Source organism: Rattus norvegicus, chromosome 8 (assembly GCF_036323735.1).
Source record: "Rattus norvegicus strain BN/NHsdMcwi chromosome 8, GRCr8, whole genome shotgun sequence".
In the NCBI taxonomy this organism is placed as follows: domain Eukaryota; kingdom Metazoa; phylum Chordata; class Mammalia; order Rodentia; family Muridae; genus Rattus; species Rattus norvegicus.
Window position 1 is genome coordinate 54,376,154 of NC_086026.1, and position 17,768 is coordinate 54,393,921.

A 17,768-nucleotide genomic window follows, 5' to 3' on the forward strand; every position below is an offset into this window, starting at 1 on the left:
GTGACAATTTTTTAAAAAGGGCCCTGACAACACCAAGAGCAGATGACTTTGATCTTCCAAATAGAGCATACAGACTTAGAAGAATCTCTGCCAGGGAAGACGTGCACGTCAGCTTGACGGCTAGAGCAGGTCTCATGGCACCAGTGATATGGAGATGACATATGAGCTGAACACCCACGGGTAAGCTGAGATCTTGAGTGGGAACAGGATGTGTCTCAAGCTGCTTAGCAGAACCTGAGAAAGGTTCACCTAGGGGCTCTGTGGCCGGGGACCACCTCCTACCTGAGAATGTGAGCGGCATCTTCAGCTTAACGAGGGCAATGTCCTTCTCTTTGGGTTGCAGGGGATTGGGTTCAGCAATGAAGATCTTGGCCACAGGCAAGGACGGAGAGTTACCCAGCTTGTTTGAGCCGGCCCTCACCTTCCAGCTGGACACGTCAAGATATTTCCTAGGGAAAGAGATGGCTACATCAGGGGAGCATCCAAGCACTTAGAGGGCTCTGCTTACTTAGGGCCAGGCCCCCAAGTCTGCTGATGCTTTAGGAGATCATGGGATGGTAGGGACAGGCATGGTGGAAAGGACGATCTGAGAGCCACCCTCCTGAAGCCAGGTTAGAAAAGATCTGATTCTTTTTCTTCATAAAAGGAGCCCAAGGGAACTTCTACCCAGAGGGCTTGGGAAGGGGCTGCCTCTCTCCTGGGTTTCATGACCTGGCAGTCTCTCCCTCAGCCTTGTTTCTATCTTTGCATTGTCATGAGCTTTCAAGCTTTTGTTTATTCTTCACATCCTGTGTGCAGGGCTCTTTCCCAGCAGGGGATTTAGCGCCCTTGTCAGTCTCAAAACACTGTAAAACCCCTGATGTAGGCCTGGGAACCTTGAAGGCAACATGGGGTTTATGTGACACACACAGTTTGAAGGGCTGGTTTTTGGTACTCTCCAGGTGCTGAATGAAAGGGAAATGAAGAAGCCCTGGGTGGAGCCCCTTTCTCAAGGCCTGGCCAGCTCCCTGTCTGCTGGACTGAAGGATCCTCTACACTCGGTTCAGTTTCTAGACGTAGGCAGTGACTCTAGATCTTGGTGTCATTTCCTGGAAAACTTACAAAGAGGAAACAAGTTCTTGGGAGCCCAGGTGTGTGGGGAGAGCTTCAGTAGCATGGATGGAATGGGTGAGGATCCTGGGTGTCTGGAGCTTTCCACCCAATAGCGTTCAACCTTGGAGACCAGCACGGATTTTTCAATGCTTAGCAAGGACATCATGGCTGGTGTCTCATTGCATAGAAGCTGCACCCAGAGAAAATGGGGCAGGGCACGGGTGCACAATCAGGAAACAAGGCTGGCTCCCTGCACAGCCTCGCCCTCCTAGCTTCCTCATCTCACTTACCTGAAGCAGTGGGCTGCTGTGAGAATCCAGTGGTGGTCCAGAATGCTCCCACCACAGACATGCTGCTTGTTGTACTGGATGCTGACTTGCCACGGCCAAGAATCCGCAGAGGCCTCCACCCCACCCACCACACGAGTAGTCTTCAGGCTCTTTCCACAGTCTGGATTCAATCGGGGGTGCGGGGAGAGGTAAGGAGGGGGAGTCAGGCTTCTGGGGAGGGGCTGCCTCTCCAGGCACCCCTAAGTAGGAACCTCAGGAATGGCACGGGAATGATGGGAGAACCCACTCACACCAGCTCTGAACCCCACAGGCTTCCCTGAAACCCACCTCTAGTTTGTGGATAGGAACTTAGATTTTTGAACACGGCTGTGACCATCGTGCTGGGAATTTATCATCTTCAAACCAAACAAGGGTGTGGAATCATGAATTCTGAAGCCCCTGCCCTGCCTCAAGGGAAAGTCCCTAGAAGTTCCCCACTGAGTAAACAGATACTCACAAACGACTTTGTTATCAGGGAATAAGCACATTCTAGGAACTGGGTTTCTTCCTTCTGTTAAGGGAGCTGCCCATTGGCCACCCTGTCTTCTGACCTACCTTTTACCTATGACCTTTGAACTTGAGTTAAACATTTCAATGTCAGGGTTAGAGAGATGGCTCAGTGGCTAAGGGTGCCTCCTTCTCTTACAGAGACCTGCGTTTGGTTCCCAGTACCCACAACAGGCAGTTCACGTCAACCAGCTCCAGAGGATCTCATGCTTTCTACTGGTATCCACAGGTACTGCGGGCGCATGCATGTACCTGCCCCATAATCAAAAACAAAACAAACCCAAAACTAAAACCTCCAGAGCCACCTCTCTGCCCTGTTCTGTGCCTCTCTGGTCTTTCAGACACTCCCTGACACGACGATCTTTCCAAGAAGGCCCCTTCCCGCCATCTCTCCCCTGCCTGGTCCTGTGCCTGCCAAATGCTGTCTGATCCAACCCTGCTTTCCACTTCCCCTGTGCTCGCTCACTCAAAGCTTCTTGGTTGGCAAGATGGAGGTCTAAACTCTTATGAACTGCTTCACACGGTCTTTATAGAGAGCTTCCTTCCAGCCAGTGACCTGCTTGGGAGTCTCTGGGACAGTTAGGCTATGGTTTGAATGTGCCTTTCCCAAAGGTGGCAGCTTAGCCCCGGGTACGGTGGTGATGAGGCAGTGGGTTCTTTAAGAGGTGAGGCCTAATAGCCCTTAGGTCATCAGAGTAGCTGCCCTTTGAGGAAAATAAAGTAGTTTTTTGTGGTCCCTGAGTCGAGAACTTAGGACAAGACAGAGCCCACCCTGCTGTCCAATTTCTTGTATTATTCACACTCCTTCACATGATCCACCACCTACCACTAGGGCAGCACTTGAGGCCAAACCCAAGGTGGCTTTCTGGTCTTAGACCCCCAGGTTCTAAAACTGTAAGCCAAGCACGGCTTCTTTTTGACATTATCCTGCCTCAGATATCTCAGTACAACAATAAAATCTAATATACTCAGACCATGAACTGAGGGCAGATGGCAGAAGGGGAGCTCTCGGCATTAACCGCCTGAAGGAACACTGATCTGTAAGTCTAAGCTCGGCCCCACACAGTGGGACTTGGAGGCTAGGAGACGGAGCGGTGATGATGTAGGCCTTTCTTCTAACCATTGCTGGCCCAGACTCTAAGAGATAAGGTGTACTCACCAAGGCAGCGCAGGGAAACCAGGGAGCCTGAGAGGCAGGATCTGAAAGAGACACATAGGGCCCTGTGGCTTCTGCTTTCTCCTTGGCTGGGAGGTTGGAACTCAGCCTTTGTGAAACGCCGATTCAACCCCACCCTTTTTGTTTTTTATATATGAGCCTATGGGGGTGCATTTTTAATCTTTATTAACTTGAGTATTTTTTATTTACATTTCGATTGTTATTCCCTTTCCCAGTTTCCGGGCCAACATCCCCCTAGCCCCTCCCCCTCCCCTTCTATATTGGTGTTCCCCTCCCCATCCTCCCCCCCCATTACCACCATCCCCTCAACAATCACGTTCACTGGGGGTTCAGTCTTGGCAGGACCAAGGGCTTCCCCTTCCACTGGTGCTCTTACTAGGCTATTCATTGCTACCTATGAGGTTGGAGCCCAGGGTCAGTCCATGTATAGTCTTTGGGTAGTGGCTTAGTCCCTGGAAGCTCTGGTTGGTTGGCATTGTTTCAACCCCACCCTTAATACTGCAAGAAACTGGGAATGTGGGTAGAACTGCATTAATACTCAGTGTGGTTCGATTTGATGCACCACTCCTGTGGCTGTGCATGCTCCTACAACATATAGAGCCTTGTCCAGTGCAAAGCTAGTCTGGGCTTCTGGCACCCCGGGCAGGGAGGGAGCAGAAGCTGCTGCACGGTGGCCCTTCCAAACAGAACAGGATTTGTATGGGATCCTGCAGATAGTCATTCTCCACTAAACCTGTCCTTTTCCAGAGTTTCTGTGTTAAGACTCTGTCCAGCGTCCTGAATGCTAAGAAGCCAGCCTGCTCCTGGAGCCTTGGCTGCCTTGTAGCAGATTTTGTTTTGAGTCAGCTGTGCTCTAATGTGGGGTGGTGAGGTGAAGGCTGAGAGCCTTCTTTGGAGCATTAGAAGGTAGTGCTTTGGCCTGGGGAAGTGATGAGAAGTACAAAGCTTCTTTCAGGCTCTTGCCTACCAGGCAACTCACTAGTAAGCATGAAGTAGCTTATGGGAGGTGTTAATCTTGACTGTTCAGAGAGAGAGAAGGTCGCTGTTCACTGCTCTGCCTTTGAGCAGGACAGTGCATGTTGTGGTAAAGAAAAAGGCCAGCAGAGAATACCCCCTGAGCCTGAAAATGGGATTCCATAACCGTGGACATTTAATGAGCTGCTCGGTTAGTTCTTCCTGTTGTCTGGCTCGTGTTCCCCTTGCTGCAACCCTGAGCTGCTCTCCAGTGTTAGATAGCCTCTGAGGGTCAGAATGTGTCCTCTCACTCACCTGCTTCCATTCTGCATCTGAAGTTCCTGGCTGTTTCCTGTGACTGGGGTGACGAGGAGAGTCTGGTTTGGGCCCATCTCCACTGGTCCAAAAGCGGGTTGGCTGTGGTAGGGAGGGAGAGTCAACTGTGAGCTGGGGCAGAGGCTGGAATTGGATGGTAGAAAGAGCCCCTGCTCCCAGAGAGGGGGCACAGGTTAGTGGGGCACGGCTGGCTCTCTCTGCTGGATCACAGGGACAGCCCCACATCAGGGCAGAACTCAGCCCACCTCTGGCTACTGTGGTCTTGTTTTCTTTGGCAGGACCTCCTGGCCCAGGAGCCGAGCTTTGTGGAGGGCTAGGGGCTTGCTTTCCTCACACCCAGCTCTGCCCCGGTCTCAGATGCTCCAGCATCTTTTTAGGTTCACATCAGCGGGAGCAAAGAAGCAAAGGGACCCAGATGTACTCCTGTCTCAGCACAGAGGGAGCTGGAGTGTGGATATTTGGTTTTCCATATAAGGGCCCTGGAGATAGGAGAAGCCTGGATCTATTCTCATAGGAGTCCAGATGGAACTTCCTGAAACTTGGTCCACCCTTTCCCTTCCCTTCTGCTAATCCATGTTTGTTTTCTTTCAAACCCTGTATTCAAGTCTTCCTCCTCCAGGAAGCCTTCCTTACCTACTCGGTTCTCTGGTTCTTTCTTTGCTAAATTTTCGCCTTCTAAATGTCTACCTTCTTCTCCAGTCTGTCCTCTCAGGTCAAGCTTTGCATAGACATCTGGGGCCAATCCATGTCCCTGGCTGGCTAATCCACACCCAGAGAGGACTGCAAACACTTCCTTGGTGAAGCGGGTGCTGGATCTGGGATGACCAGAGTCTGTCTAAAGAGCCCCCCAGACGTAAGTTCCAATATGCTGGATCTGACACCAGTTTGGTGTGTGACCATGGGCGAGTCATATTTATCCTGTGTGTCTCCCCGAGTCCCAATTTTCTCCATAAAAGGATGCGTGAGCCAGGTGGTCCCTGACTCCTACACTGGACCACCTAGGGCTTTGTGTCCCTAGATAAGAAAGGTTTACTTCCAATTCAGGCAGGAAAGAAAGAGAGATTTGAGCAGAGAGCTCTGACCCAGGAGAGAGGAAGATGTCAGTAAACATAGCCAGCAAAGCTTATTTCATGAACTTTGATGTCCTAAAGCTGAAGAGGTCAGGTGGTGCTGTCTGGTGCTTCAGTGCTTTCTAGAAGTGTAGGAATTCTGGGAGTCTACCACTTTAAGAACCTCAGGAAACTCCCAGTTTCGTAACTTAGACAGCCTGCTGCTGCATCTGGTCCAGCTGACGCTGCAGTTGGCTGGACTGCAATGGAGGAGGGGACGGCTGCAGGGGAAGTAGGGGACAGCAGGTGCTGGGCCTATTGTCCTTGGAAATGAGGTGACAGGTGTCCCTTTTCTAGAGGGTGCTGGGAGTTCTCCTCCTCTGGAGGGGAGAGAGCTTTATAAAGACGGGGCAGAGGGGACAGAGACCATATGGATTTATACTGGCTGCCCAGAACATCTATGGGACAAAACCTAGAGGCTGCTTTAGGGACCTCTGGAGGGATAGAACTCTGTGATCGATGGGCAATGTCTGTCTAGCAGTCTGTCTTGTCTCTGGACTCGGTTTCTTAGAGTCCTGAGGAAGTTCAGCCTGCTAGGGAGAGTGTGATCTCTGACTGCAGCAGACCACCTGGGTTCCTTCCCATCCTCTGTAGATAGGCTCCCGAGGGACCATTCCTCACTGTCCCTTCTGTCACTGATGAAGCCTTGTGAGTAGAGAGAATTCTCTATACAAACAGATGCTATGAGAACTCGTGGTGTCCAGGAATCGGGTCGAGGCGCGGACAGATTCCACCCCTCTACCTCCCAGCTTCTGCCCCAGCATGCTGCTTGTTCTCTCGGAACCCGCTTCTAACAGATTTAATATAACCATGCTTCGAGCTCTCTGCCAAGATCAAATGAATATAAATATATGTAATGCTAATTACCCTGCATGTACCTTCCATCCACTCCAGATTTGGACCTGCTTCTGCACTTCACTGAGAGAGCTGGGACTCTGGTGATGGGCCCCAACAGAATCAGGCTGTCCTTGCTATTTTTGTTTTCAAGTGCGGAGAATGGAACCCAGGGCTTTGCACATGCCAGGTAAATGCTCTGCCACCGAGCGACACCCTCAGTCTTCCTTCCTGCCAGATTTTAACCTAGATGACTTTGCATAGTAAATTAGTTTTTGTGTTATGGTCTGGGAAAGACTTCTCACAAAAAGACAAAGGAGAAGTAGTTTGGGAGAAAAGAAATCTCTCATGAGATTGACACTGGTAACTATGAGGAAACTGAGGCTGGGGGATTATCTTTTTGCTCCTTGTTAATAAAAGCGCTGGGATTCAAACATATTTCTGTATGAATCTCATGTCTGCGGTTTTAGGGAAATGGAATAGGAAGTAAAGAAGGGAGGGAGGGAGAGAAGAAGAGAGGCAGGCAGGAATGAAGGAAGGAAGAAAAGAAAGAAGGCAGGTAGGTAAAAAAAGTTGCTGGTCTAAGGTGACAGCCCCCTATGGCCTTGGGGGAGTACCTGTTATAGCCCATCTGCCTGCAGGCTGTCTTGGCCAGCGCTTCTGTGAAGTTGTCAAAACAGACTGAGGCCCAGGTCCCTCTGGCTGCATCCAGTACCTGCAGGGTGGATCTGTCCTTGGAGAGTCGGACTAGGAGGGAAGGAGCCTGAGTCAGCTGGAGGGTGGGTCCACTCTAGCCCAGCCCCTCAGAAGTTATCGTGAGACCAGCCCCCTCCCTCACCGCTACTCCCCAACCCAGAGCTGAGGACACACTCAACATCAAGGGACGTTCTTCCAGTTGACTAGAGTCTAATTTGGATGGCAGCTGGGGGAAGTCAGCTGCCCAGGGACAATGACTGACAGCCTTTCCGTTTGCTCAGATGGGTATCAGCTTTGATGACCGGTGTCACAGTTACTTTACCAAGGCCTATAGAGCTTGCCCAGTTTGGGAAAACATCCCAGCCAGGGACTTGGTAGTTTCTCCATGGAAGATGAGAGAGAGAGTTGGAGTGAAAACTTCTGTTGGTATTAGGATGGCAGGCACCCAGAGGTTTTAACCTCACTAATTAAGAGCCAATGCACAGGGAGTCACTCATCCCTGCCCTCAAAGGGTCTGACTAGTTATCTTCTGGGATAAGTGTTAGTGGGTCAACCAAGCCTGAGGAGCCCAGCTTTTATACTTGAAACACTTACTCCTTCAGTTACCTCCCTCTGTCCTGTTCCCTACTATGTCACAGCAAATAACATGAGTAGAAGGGTGGCTGGCTAGCTAAATGACATGGTGACAACATTTCTAGTCTCATGGAATATCAAGGGGGAACCTTCAAGGTCATGCACTCTAGAAAGGCAGGTATGGCCAGCATAGTATCAGCACTGCTCCCTTGTCCCCTCAAGATCATTAGCCCTTCCTGAGAGTGTGCCCTGTCCAGTGCTGGGCTCTAAAGGTGCATGTGCCATGGCTCTGCTCTTGGGGACGTTTTCTATCAGGGCTAGACACTGACAAAGAAGGGGGGCAGAGACCACATCTGAACAGACTTCCTTCACTCCTCCTGCTCTTCAGTCCCTGGACTCACCTGTCACTCCAGGCTTTTCAGGGAAGTTCTTGACACAGTGTTCCTCATCCTCCCCCGAGGCACAGTCAAGGTGGCCATCACACATCTGGCCCCTCGGAATGAAGGTCAGGGGATTTCCGCAGATGAAGTAGTATTTATCCAGAACCACTTTGACTGGAAGGTACATTAGGGAGGGTCAAGCAGGCGGCTAGGGACAGAGAGGGTTGCTTTTTCTGAAAGTCAGGCTGGCAGGAGGCAGGCAGTCAATTTAAACAATGAATCTTTTTTTTGGTGTGTGTGTGTGTGTGTGTGTGTGTGTGTGTGTGTGTGTGTGTATGCCCACTTGCACAACTTTTGGGAGTTACCTTCAGGTGTTTTGTTATAGTAATGTAAAGCTAACTAACACACCTGCATCAGGCTGGGCCAACTAAGGTTGAGAAGAAAGGATTTTGGGTTTTATCCATCTCACAACCACCCTGGGCTCTCAAGGATAGAGGTGGTGTCTGATGTGTGGACACCCACTCTTACTACGATGAGAACCTGGTCAGTCAGAGAACTGGAGTCTCATCCCAGTCTCTGTACCTGCTTGCCTGGCCTGGGCTTTGAACCTCAGTGTCCAACTATAGAATTAAGGGTTCAAGCAGAAGCTCTCTGTGCCATCCAATGGGTAGTATCTGTATCTGCTGCTACAGCAAGTGTCATCTGAGCTCTAAATAAGGCTCCCCAAGGGCGGGCAAGCCTTGCCCAGGTTGTATAGGCACCGCATGCCCACGGTCTCAGCTCTTAGCTTTTAACCCAGGCTTTTGACATAAGGTTTCTCATTGCTATTCATGATGCTTAAAGGCATTTCATACTCCAGAGGCTCAGTGGACTTCTTTCTGGGCACACAGGTTCCACAAGGAGCCTTGAAGCCCATCCCTGTCTCCTAAGCTTGTCTCCTATGCTCAGTTCCCTGCTGTGAGAGCCATGGTCAGTCCCTGCTGTAACTTTGGAAATCATTGTCACAGAGCGTGCTGCCTAAGATGACATCAGAGTTAATGAAGACCAAGCTGGGGTGGGCAGAGGGTTCTACCTGCCTGGTCATCTTCCCTAGTACCTCCTCTCCTCCGCTCTCCACAGGCAGAAATACTCTCTAGCCTGACAGATAGTAGGGTTGCCAGATACCCCATCCAACCCCCTCACCCTGCTCCTCCACCAGCTGTCAGTTTGCAGGAGATGGGAAGGAGGCGGCTGGAGGGTGGGTACCTCTGCCACTGTCTGTGTGGGTTTGGAATGGGTGCCACGTGCATAGCAACCATCTGGAAAAGAAGCCATCTGGGAGAACTGGGGGATTTGCTTACCTTCCCCTTGCACTTAGAAGAAGGTTCCCATCAAAGCAGGGGTGGAGACATGAGGTTTGAAGATTCACCCCCCCCAAAAAAAAACTTTGTGCAGATCACCTGCCTATCATGTGGGTGGGAGGACTGGGGAGGTCTGTGGCTGGCTGAGGGGGTGAGGGTGAGCATGGGGGGCTCCTGTACTGTCACCTATGGGGGTGGCGTGGGGTGAAGCTGTATGGGGGCTATAACTCACTGAGGAGGGCCACAATCCCGAGGGCTATCAGGCTCAGAATCACCGCGATGATGGGGATCCCCACCTTTTTGAAGGTCTCCAGGGGACTTCGGGGTTTGCGAAAGGGAGGGACATCTGCGAGGAGAAAGACAGAGGGAGGATGGTGCAGTGAACACTCAGAACCCAGTCCTACCAAGGCCCATAGCCCTCTGCCCCTGGCCTGTATCAGGATGCCCTGGTGACAGTTTGGTGACAGTTTGACAGTTATCCCTGCAGGCAAGGCTGAGCCTTGTGAACACATCTTCTCCCACCTACCCTCCCTCGCCCAGATTCACCTATCTTTCATAACCATTTCTCAAAGGAGTTGGCAGTGCCTGCCGCCTCCCCTTGTCTTGCCCTACCTTGTACAAGATGTCACTCTTGCTAGGCCTGACCTGTACCTGCCCTGGGAGGGGCCCAAGCTTGTCACACATGTACTTGGGTGCTTACCATGATATATGAGAATTTTATCATTTATCCTGCCCCATTCTTGAATATTTTTTTATTTTTAATCAACACATAATTATATTTTGGGGGGTATAGTGTAACATTTTAACAAATGTATGTGCTACATAATGGTAAGGTCAGGGTAATTACTGTTTGTCCTGTAAGACGTTTATTTTTGTGCATGTGTTGGGAACGTCCAGAATTCTCTCACTATCTCTTCTGGAACATCGAATGTCATCAACTGCAGTTACCCCCAGTGCTGGAGAACATTAGACTTTACTCCTTTGTTCCTCTTCAGTTGTTTCTCCAATCATTTTTATTTAAAGGGCAGGAGAACTAGGTCATGTAGCACAGGCTAACCTCATGTTCTATATGCAGACCAGTATGACCTTGAACTTGTGATCCTTCAGGTGCTTAGATTTGAGGCATACACCACCACCACTGTTCTCAGACGTGTTGGGGCATGCAGCAGAAGGGTTTGTACAAATTAGGCAAGCATCCTACCATCTGAGCCTCACCCCTAGCCCAATGCCTTAATCTTCGCCTCCCCAAATAGTGAGGGTGTAGCAGAGTTTTGAGGAACACTTGTGAGTTGTTATTATGTATTATGAGGACCCCACCTCCAAGTTAGTTCAACACACAGCAAGCCCCCAGCCTGGTCCCTGTCTTTAAGGAGATTAGAGTTGGGGGCGGGGAGGCAAACAGGACAAATGGCAGTCCACCAGGTGGAAGAAGGTAGAGTAGAGACATCACCAGAGGGATTCTGGGAAAATATTCCCGAGCGGATGATAGTTTGATACAGGAAAAAAAAAAAAAAAAACCAGGAAACAGGGGCTCTGGGACAGTTCAGACTCAGGCACAGCAGGGTACTGTGAGCATCTAGTGTCCTTGGGTATGAAGTGGGTCAAAGCCTGTTGGGTGGTAGAACAACAAAGTCCTTTTGTGGAGACTTGAAAATCAGACTAGGGTTTGGCATTTGTCCTGACAGCACTAAGGAGCCATGGAACGCTTTGAACAAGAAAGGGTATGTGATGAGACTGTTGTCCCATTGTCCTGGGGGAGGAGGGTTGAAATGAAAGACTTTGGGACCAGGGAATGCATATAGAAGACTATCATTGCCTAAAAATTGTAAAACAAACAAACAAACAAACAAACAAACAAACAAAAAACCCCAACCAATCAAACAAGCAGTTACGTTTGCTTCATACAGTGTCATAGTTTGAATCTGAAATGATACAACAGGCTCATAGTTTTTCAATGTTTGGTCCCCAAATGGTGTCACTATTTTGGAAATGTCTAGAAACTTGGGGAGTTAAGGCTTAGCTGGAGAAAGTAGATCCCCGAGGGTGTATATTTGGGAGCCTACTTTCTTTGCCTGCTTCTTAAATTTCCTTTTATTGTGTCCCATTTTCTGCAACATCATGTGAGTTGCTCTGTTACACCCTTTCATGGACTGGGACATTCTGGAGCTATTTCAGAATGAGTCCTGTGTCCATGAAGTTGTGTCAGGTGTATCGGCCACAGTGACACAAAAGAACACACGGCTAGCCAAGGACACGGGGCGTGACAAGGTTGTGAAAAGTTCTCAGTTGGCATCAAAGGCAGGTTCCGGGTCTTTGCAGGTGCCTTTCCTTCAGGCAAAGAACTCAGGAGGCATTCGGGGCCCTTTCTCCCAAGGAGAGCTGGGTAAGAGGCACCAGAGCTTCCGAGACCTGGGAAGCAGTAGGCAGGCTTTTCTGCTTTCCCATCTACATGGCTCACTCCCTCAGCTTCTTCCAACCTCTTTTTCAAGTCTCCTTCGTGTGGGCCTACCCTGGATCTTCCTGTTTAAGGTGGGACCACTGCGTGTTCACCATCCTCTCCCCTTGCCTGCTTTCCCCCCAAAGCACTTATCATCGCTGACCTGCTTTGGCAGGTTTTCTGTCTCCTTCTACCCCTCCCTGAAATGGAAACGAAGCCACCATGAAGACAGTGTCTTCTGTGCACTTCTGAGTCTCCAGCGCCTAGAGCACAGCCCGCAGCAGACACCCAACTAGTGTCCACAGAATGGGAAACACTCCAACCTTGGCTCTGTTCTCTTAGGTGCATCCTGTCTGTCCTTCCCCCAGCTCTCACTTTATTCTGCCTCAGACAGTGTCAGTCATGTGTCTGCTCTACCCACTGTCCTCTGCTCAGCTGATACTCAGACCGATGTATGCCAGAGGCCAGTGCCCCATAAATGATGGTATCAATGACTGTTGATAAGAGAGCTCAAATGTTGTGCTTCTCTATGGAGAGTTTGAACTGTACAGAGGCCCAGCACTGGGTATGTAAATAAGACGTGGTATGGCCTGTAAATTGCGAGGGCCTGGCACAAAGCAGATTATTGACAATGCTAGCTGGTCCTGTTTTTAAAGTCCACACACCAAGTCTTTAGAATTATTCTGCTTCTGTCGCCACGGATGCATCAATATTTTGTTCAGTCATCCATGCGTGATTTGTTTACTGGTCACTGACTCTGGGGGACATGAGGTTGATTTGTTTCCATGGTTAGCAAACATTCTGTTGGATTGTGTTCTGACTGTTTCAGAGAAAATCTGCTTCCCTTCTCTGGAAGGGATGTTCCTCAGGAAGGAACTTAAGCTAAATTTCAGAAATTTCCTCCCTGCCTGTGGTTGTTTCTTCTGTCCGTTTGTCCCGCCTTTTGCTTCTAGATAGGGCTTCCAGGAAGGTGGTTTTTACCTTGTCCCTTCCCCCTTCAGTGACAACAGGGACTCTTGTCACATTCACTTCTGGACTTTTGTACTCTGAACCTTCTAAGCCGTGTAATTGACTTCATTTACTGACCCAAGTGGATTTCACTGCTAATTCAGCATTCACACACACACACACACACACACACACACACACACACACACACACACACAGTCACAGTCACAGTCACAGTCACAGTCACAGTCACATCCACAGGCTGGCTTTCTGGTGTTGAATGACATGAGTGTTATTCCAGACCTCTGGGACTCAGGATCTCAGGCCCCGCTCCTTTACCACTCCCACCCCCTCATGCTCACTCTCCTCCCTGTGGCTGGCTGACTCATCCAGCCTGGTTAACACAGCATTCCCCATCACTTGAGCAGCTGCACAGTCTCTCCCTTCAGATTCCTTTCCACCAGGTGTTCTGGTTTGGCAGTTCTTGGGTTTGTTCGTTGGGTGAGGCACAGGGAGAGCCAGGGGAAGCCTGGTGTTCTTTGGGGACTCTATGGTCTACTGTTACATTAACTCCAGAGTACAAAGGAGGTACTGTTTCTACTCGCTGAGTTATTGTTTCTGGTTATTATTAACTTGTGATTCAAATAAGACGTTAGCATGAGTGGGATTGGCCACTGTCTTACGGACGTGTTCCTCGTTCACTTGTCTTGTCGATGTGTAGGCTATCAGAAGTAAGTGTCAATGATTCAAAAAAATATAACAAGAGAGGTAAAACCCTTAAAACTGGGAGCTTTTTTACTTATTCACTAATCTGTCTCCTATAGTCAGAAATCCACAGCTATTTTCTGTTCTACCAGTAAAACACCAGAGCCCTGAATTCTTGGTGGCATGAACTCCATGTGACTGGGGCCTACACTGCCCAACTCCATGCAGATCAGGCTTGGCTGGGGAGTCATGTTCTTGGCCCTTAGGTCTGCTGGTCACATTTCCTCCAACACCAAACCTTTTTTTTTTTTTTTTTAAAAAAAAGAGAACAAATTTTGGAACATATGAGTACTTAGTGCTTTTCGCTGAGTGATGGATGGATTGTGGACTGGTGGACTGACGTCACACGTAGCATTTAGCACGATGGTGGTTCACTCAGTAGCTGAGGTCAAAGGCCCGGGGACATGAACTTACCATGGTTGTTCAGGGGTTGGCCACTGTCTGGCTCCTGCAATTGAAGGAGAAAGGTTAAGTTGAGTGAGGGGATCTCTAAGATCCAGACTAACAGGACTCACTTCCTAGATGTATTCTTCCTGCTGTGTCTGTCTAAGCTACTGGTTGAAATGAAAAATCCACCCGTACCCCATTTGACCTGGCTCGACTGGTTTGCTACTTGTAGAGACTACTCAGGAGCCTCAGATATGCTCGGCTGCTGGATGCTATCTGTGTTGCTTTTCCCTTTGTCAATCATTTGCTTACTTTTACATCTATTGTATTTTTTTTTGTAGAGACTTGAATAAAGGTGATACTTAAGTGTCCAATAATGTCAAAAGATGCTCATTGCAATTATCCATTACATAAATATAAACTCAGGCTTCAGCAAAAATCGCTCTCACTATCTAGACGTTAGAATGGCTAAAGTTAAAAACACTGACAATATTAAGTGTTGGTGAGAACACAGGACAGGGAGCAACTGGGATGTCTATGCTTGTTAGTGGGATATAAACTATAGCAGTGCTTTGATTAAATGATGTGATAGTAACCACAGGGCTGGTTTATAATTTGATGGCTCAGCAGATCTACTATGGTGCATAATCACCACAAAGAAGTGCTTATACATATCTAGCAAATACCCTTGAGTTTTCACAGCAGCATTGCTTGTAATGGCTAAACACTGGAAAACCCCCTAATGCCTGAGTAGCTAAATAGATTGTGAATTATCTACACAACAGAATTTCAGCAATAGACAGGAACAAACTTCTTACAATTACCCTTTTTATCTAAAAATAATTTTGTGTGTATGGGAATTTTGCCTGCATGTATGTCTGTGTACCACTTCTGTGCCTGGTGCCTGTGGAGGTCAGAAGAGGGCATCAGATCGATGGTTAAGAAGAGCTCTCACCCACTGAGCTACCTCTCCAACCCCCTGCTACTCTATGCTGTCAGCTTCGTTGGACTCAAAAATGCCTATGAAAGACTGTGGAGATGGCTCAGTTGGTTAACCGCTTGAAGTTAATAAGCATGAAGACCTGAGTTTAGATTGCTAGCACCCACATAAGGCTGGGTGTAGTGGCACGCCACTATAGTCCTGGCTCTGAGGAGGTGGAGACAGGAGAATCCCGAGACTTGCTGCCATCTAGCCTAGAAAAATCAGTGATCTCCAATTTCAGGAAAAGACCGGGTCTCAAAAAAAAGGTGGAGAGCAATCAAGGAATACACCTACCATAGACCTCCACATACACATGATACACCCATGTACATACATGTACACATACACACAAACATGTGCACACACATACACAGAAGTGCCTAAGACATGGTGAATCACATCTCTGAATATGTCTGTGTTGACATCTCCAGAACTGATGAGATCATTGGTCTAATGGATTAATTGACTGAGGGATTCATAAACACATTGGCATTACTGGGAAACGGTAAAAGACAGTCTCCACTACCCACCCTCTCTTGCATGTAGCCAAGTATCTATCAGGTAAGCTCTCTGCTTCTGTCCATGAGTCAGATCAACCCTTCCTCCTTTAAATCATTTCTGTCAAATGCTTTCTCACAAGAACACAGCAGCAACCAAACCAAGGCTAACGGCAACGATGGGGACGAACTTCATGACATCACGACAAAAGAACTAAGCACTGAGAAGCATGCACTGCCCAGTGACATTGACACATGGGCACAGAGACAGAAGGTAAAGGTTAGGGTGCCAGCAGTCAGAACAGCGTTACTGCCTGGGAAGTGGGGTGGTTATAGGAAGAAGCCCAATGGATTGTTCTGGTGTACTGAGAAACTTCTAGACCTTGCTTTGGGTGTTGGCTACACTGGATTTACGTGTGTTAGACCTTCACTGTGAGGTATATTTTAGGGAGGAGCTATTTGCTGCATGTGGATTATACCTAATAAAGCAGGCAAGCCCAAACAAAAGTCTGCTAGGATACTGGGCATTTCTGAGAGTGTGGTCCTAGCTCTGCAATGACACGCGTGCACAAACACACGCACAGGCATTTCCTACATTTGCTCACTCCCTCCCATGTGCGCTCAGTGCACACACAACCACAGGGGGTCAAACATGGGGGCTACTTGAGCAGAGACTCACATGCAAAGTACATTTACTCCTTTCTCTGCAGGCAAGGGCCAGAGGGAGGGTGATGTCCAGGTTCCCATTCTCTGAGCCCCTTTTAATCTCTGAGTCCCTCAGAGCCTTCTGCCCTTTCAGGTCTTGTAGAGGGTGGGGAGTTCCTGAGTTCTGTCTGTTAAGCCTCTAAGGAGGGACTTGATTACCAGTACTGCACCAAGGTTGCAGATACCAGAGGCAATGGGAGAAAGCAGCAGGATCCTGTACACATCCTACTGGGGATTTTTTCTGGTCCCATATGGGAGAGAAAAGACTTATTCTAAGCTCTGGATGTGTGGAAATCCTAAATTGGTTACAAAGGAATACTTGGGGACTATCTATTCTCATGGTTAAACATGGGGGTCCCAATGATGGTCAGGAGCTCCTTCCTGCCTCCCTGTCCTTCTGCATTCAAGTCTGCAGTCTTCTGGAGGGGTGCCAGGCTTTGCCCTTCGATGTTGTTAGGCCTTGGCTGGCTGATGCAATAGTCCACAAGGACCGAGTAGGAATACAGGCTCTACTTCCTACTGACTGTGGACTTTAGGGAAAGAAACGAAATGAGCCTTCTGGTGGGACGTGCCAAGGTCACACTTGGCCACCATTTCCTGCCTGCCCATCCACCGTGCTTCCACGGCCTTTTTCTGGGCAGTCTCCACTTCTCTGCCTTTTCCTGTTTCTTATTTTTTTTATTTAAGATTTTATTTTAAATTGGCAAATAATAATAGCCCTGGTCTCACTTCTCACCTCTGTACTCTTAATGTTAAGATCAGGCTTGTGCCTGTGCACAACTGGACACACCTCTGGGCTCTGCTCACTCCCATGCTCTTCTTGGTCATCGCCAAGCTGGGTGGAGGGGAGAACTTTCAGGATGAGGATGAGAACAGATCAGAGCAGTTGGCCTTGTGGACTCCTGGTCAGGAGATAACAATACCAACAGCGGTTTACACACAGCAGGCAAAGAACTTCCATTTAACTTAGTCAGTTCCAGATTAAAAAGGACTGAAACCAAGTGTGTGGTAACTGCGGTGGTTAGCATTAAATCATGGCTAAAGTAAACAGATGAGTGGGAAATACTCATACCGTGCCAGGACCCGATCCCCTGAGAGGCAGATGTCGGAGATCACTAAGCATTCGTCCCAGCAGACAGGGAGAGGTGCCCAAAAAGACAACCGAGAGCTACACCCCTTGGAGGGCCTGGGGGTGGTGATGACAAGTAGATAAGCCAGAAAAAACCCACAGGGTTTGGGGAGCCTGAAGAAGAAAGTGGGGTTAAGAAAAGAGAGTGTCGACATGAAGACAGGGTCAAGGGAAAGGGTGAGAGAGGTCACATGTGAGTAGTGACTGGATGACAGGAAGGGGCTGGCACTCAGGAGCGAGTGTGTGTGATTGAGGAGCTGCAGAGAACTAGGCACGGTTGGAGGGGAGGCAGAGGAATTAGAGAAGGAGATGATTGTGTGTGTTTGCAACTTTAACACCATGGGCTCTGTCATGCCCTCAGACATCGGTTAAGCAAGTTAAGGTGTCTGCTGAGATGTGGAAGGCTAGAGGAGGTTGTGGACATTAAGAGCATCCGTTCAGTGGGCCTTCCCATCGGTGCATTCTTCTATATAGACTCTACCTGTGTGTATACGCCTCCATCAATTGGAGCAGGTAGGATGAATTTCTTTTGTGTATTACTACTACTACTACTACTACTACTACTACTACTACTACTATTATTATTATTAT

The 17,768-nt window shown here is 48.8% G+C and overlaps 1 protein-coding gene across 2 annotated transcripts in view; it reads right to left on the bottom strand.

The window, feature by feature from the left end:
- The window catches only part of Tmprss4 (transmembrane serine protease 4), a 32,353-nt gene that overhangs the window by 3,349 nt on the left and 11,236 nt on the right, over positions 1 to 17,768 (bottom strand). The window contains exons 2-9 of one of the 2 annotated variants that reach the window (NM_001108998.1): positions 13,892 to 13,925; positions 9,560 to 9,673; positions 8,009 to 8,161; positions 6,956 to 7,085; positions 4,375 to 4,476; positions 3,088 to 3,128; positions 1,383 to 1,542; positions 283 to 449 (exon numbers count right to left, since the gene is read on the bottom strand). In NM_001108998.1, coding sequence (NP_001102468.1) covers positions 283 to 449; positions 1,383 to 1,542; positions 3,088 to 3,128; positions 4,375 to 4,476; positions 6,956 to 7,085; positions 8,009 to 8,161; positions 9,560 to 9,673; positions 13,892 to 13,925 — 901 coding nt within the window. Of the gene's footprint in view, positions 1 to 282; positions 450 to 1,382; positions 1,543 to 3,087; positions 3,129 to 4,374; positions 4,477 to 6,955; positions 7,086 to 8,008; positions 8,162 to 9,559; positions 9,855 to 13,891; positions 13,926 to 17,768 lie in introns of those variants that run through there. The other variant, XM_039081860.2, reaches the window with a different exon arrangement.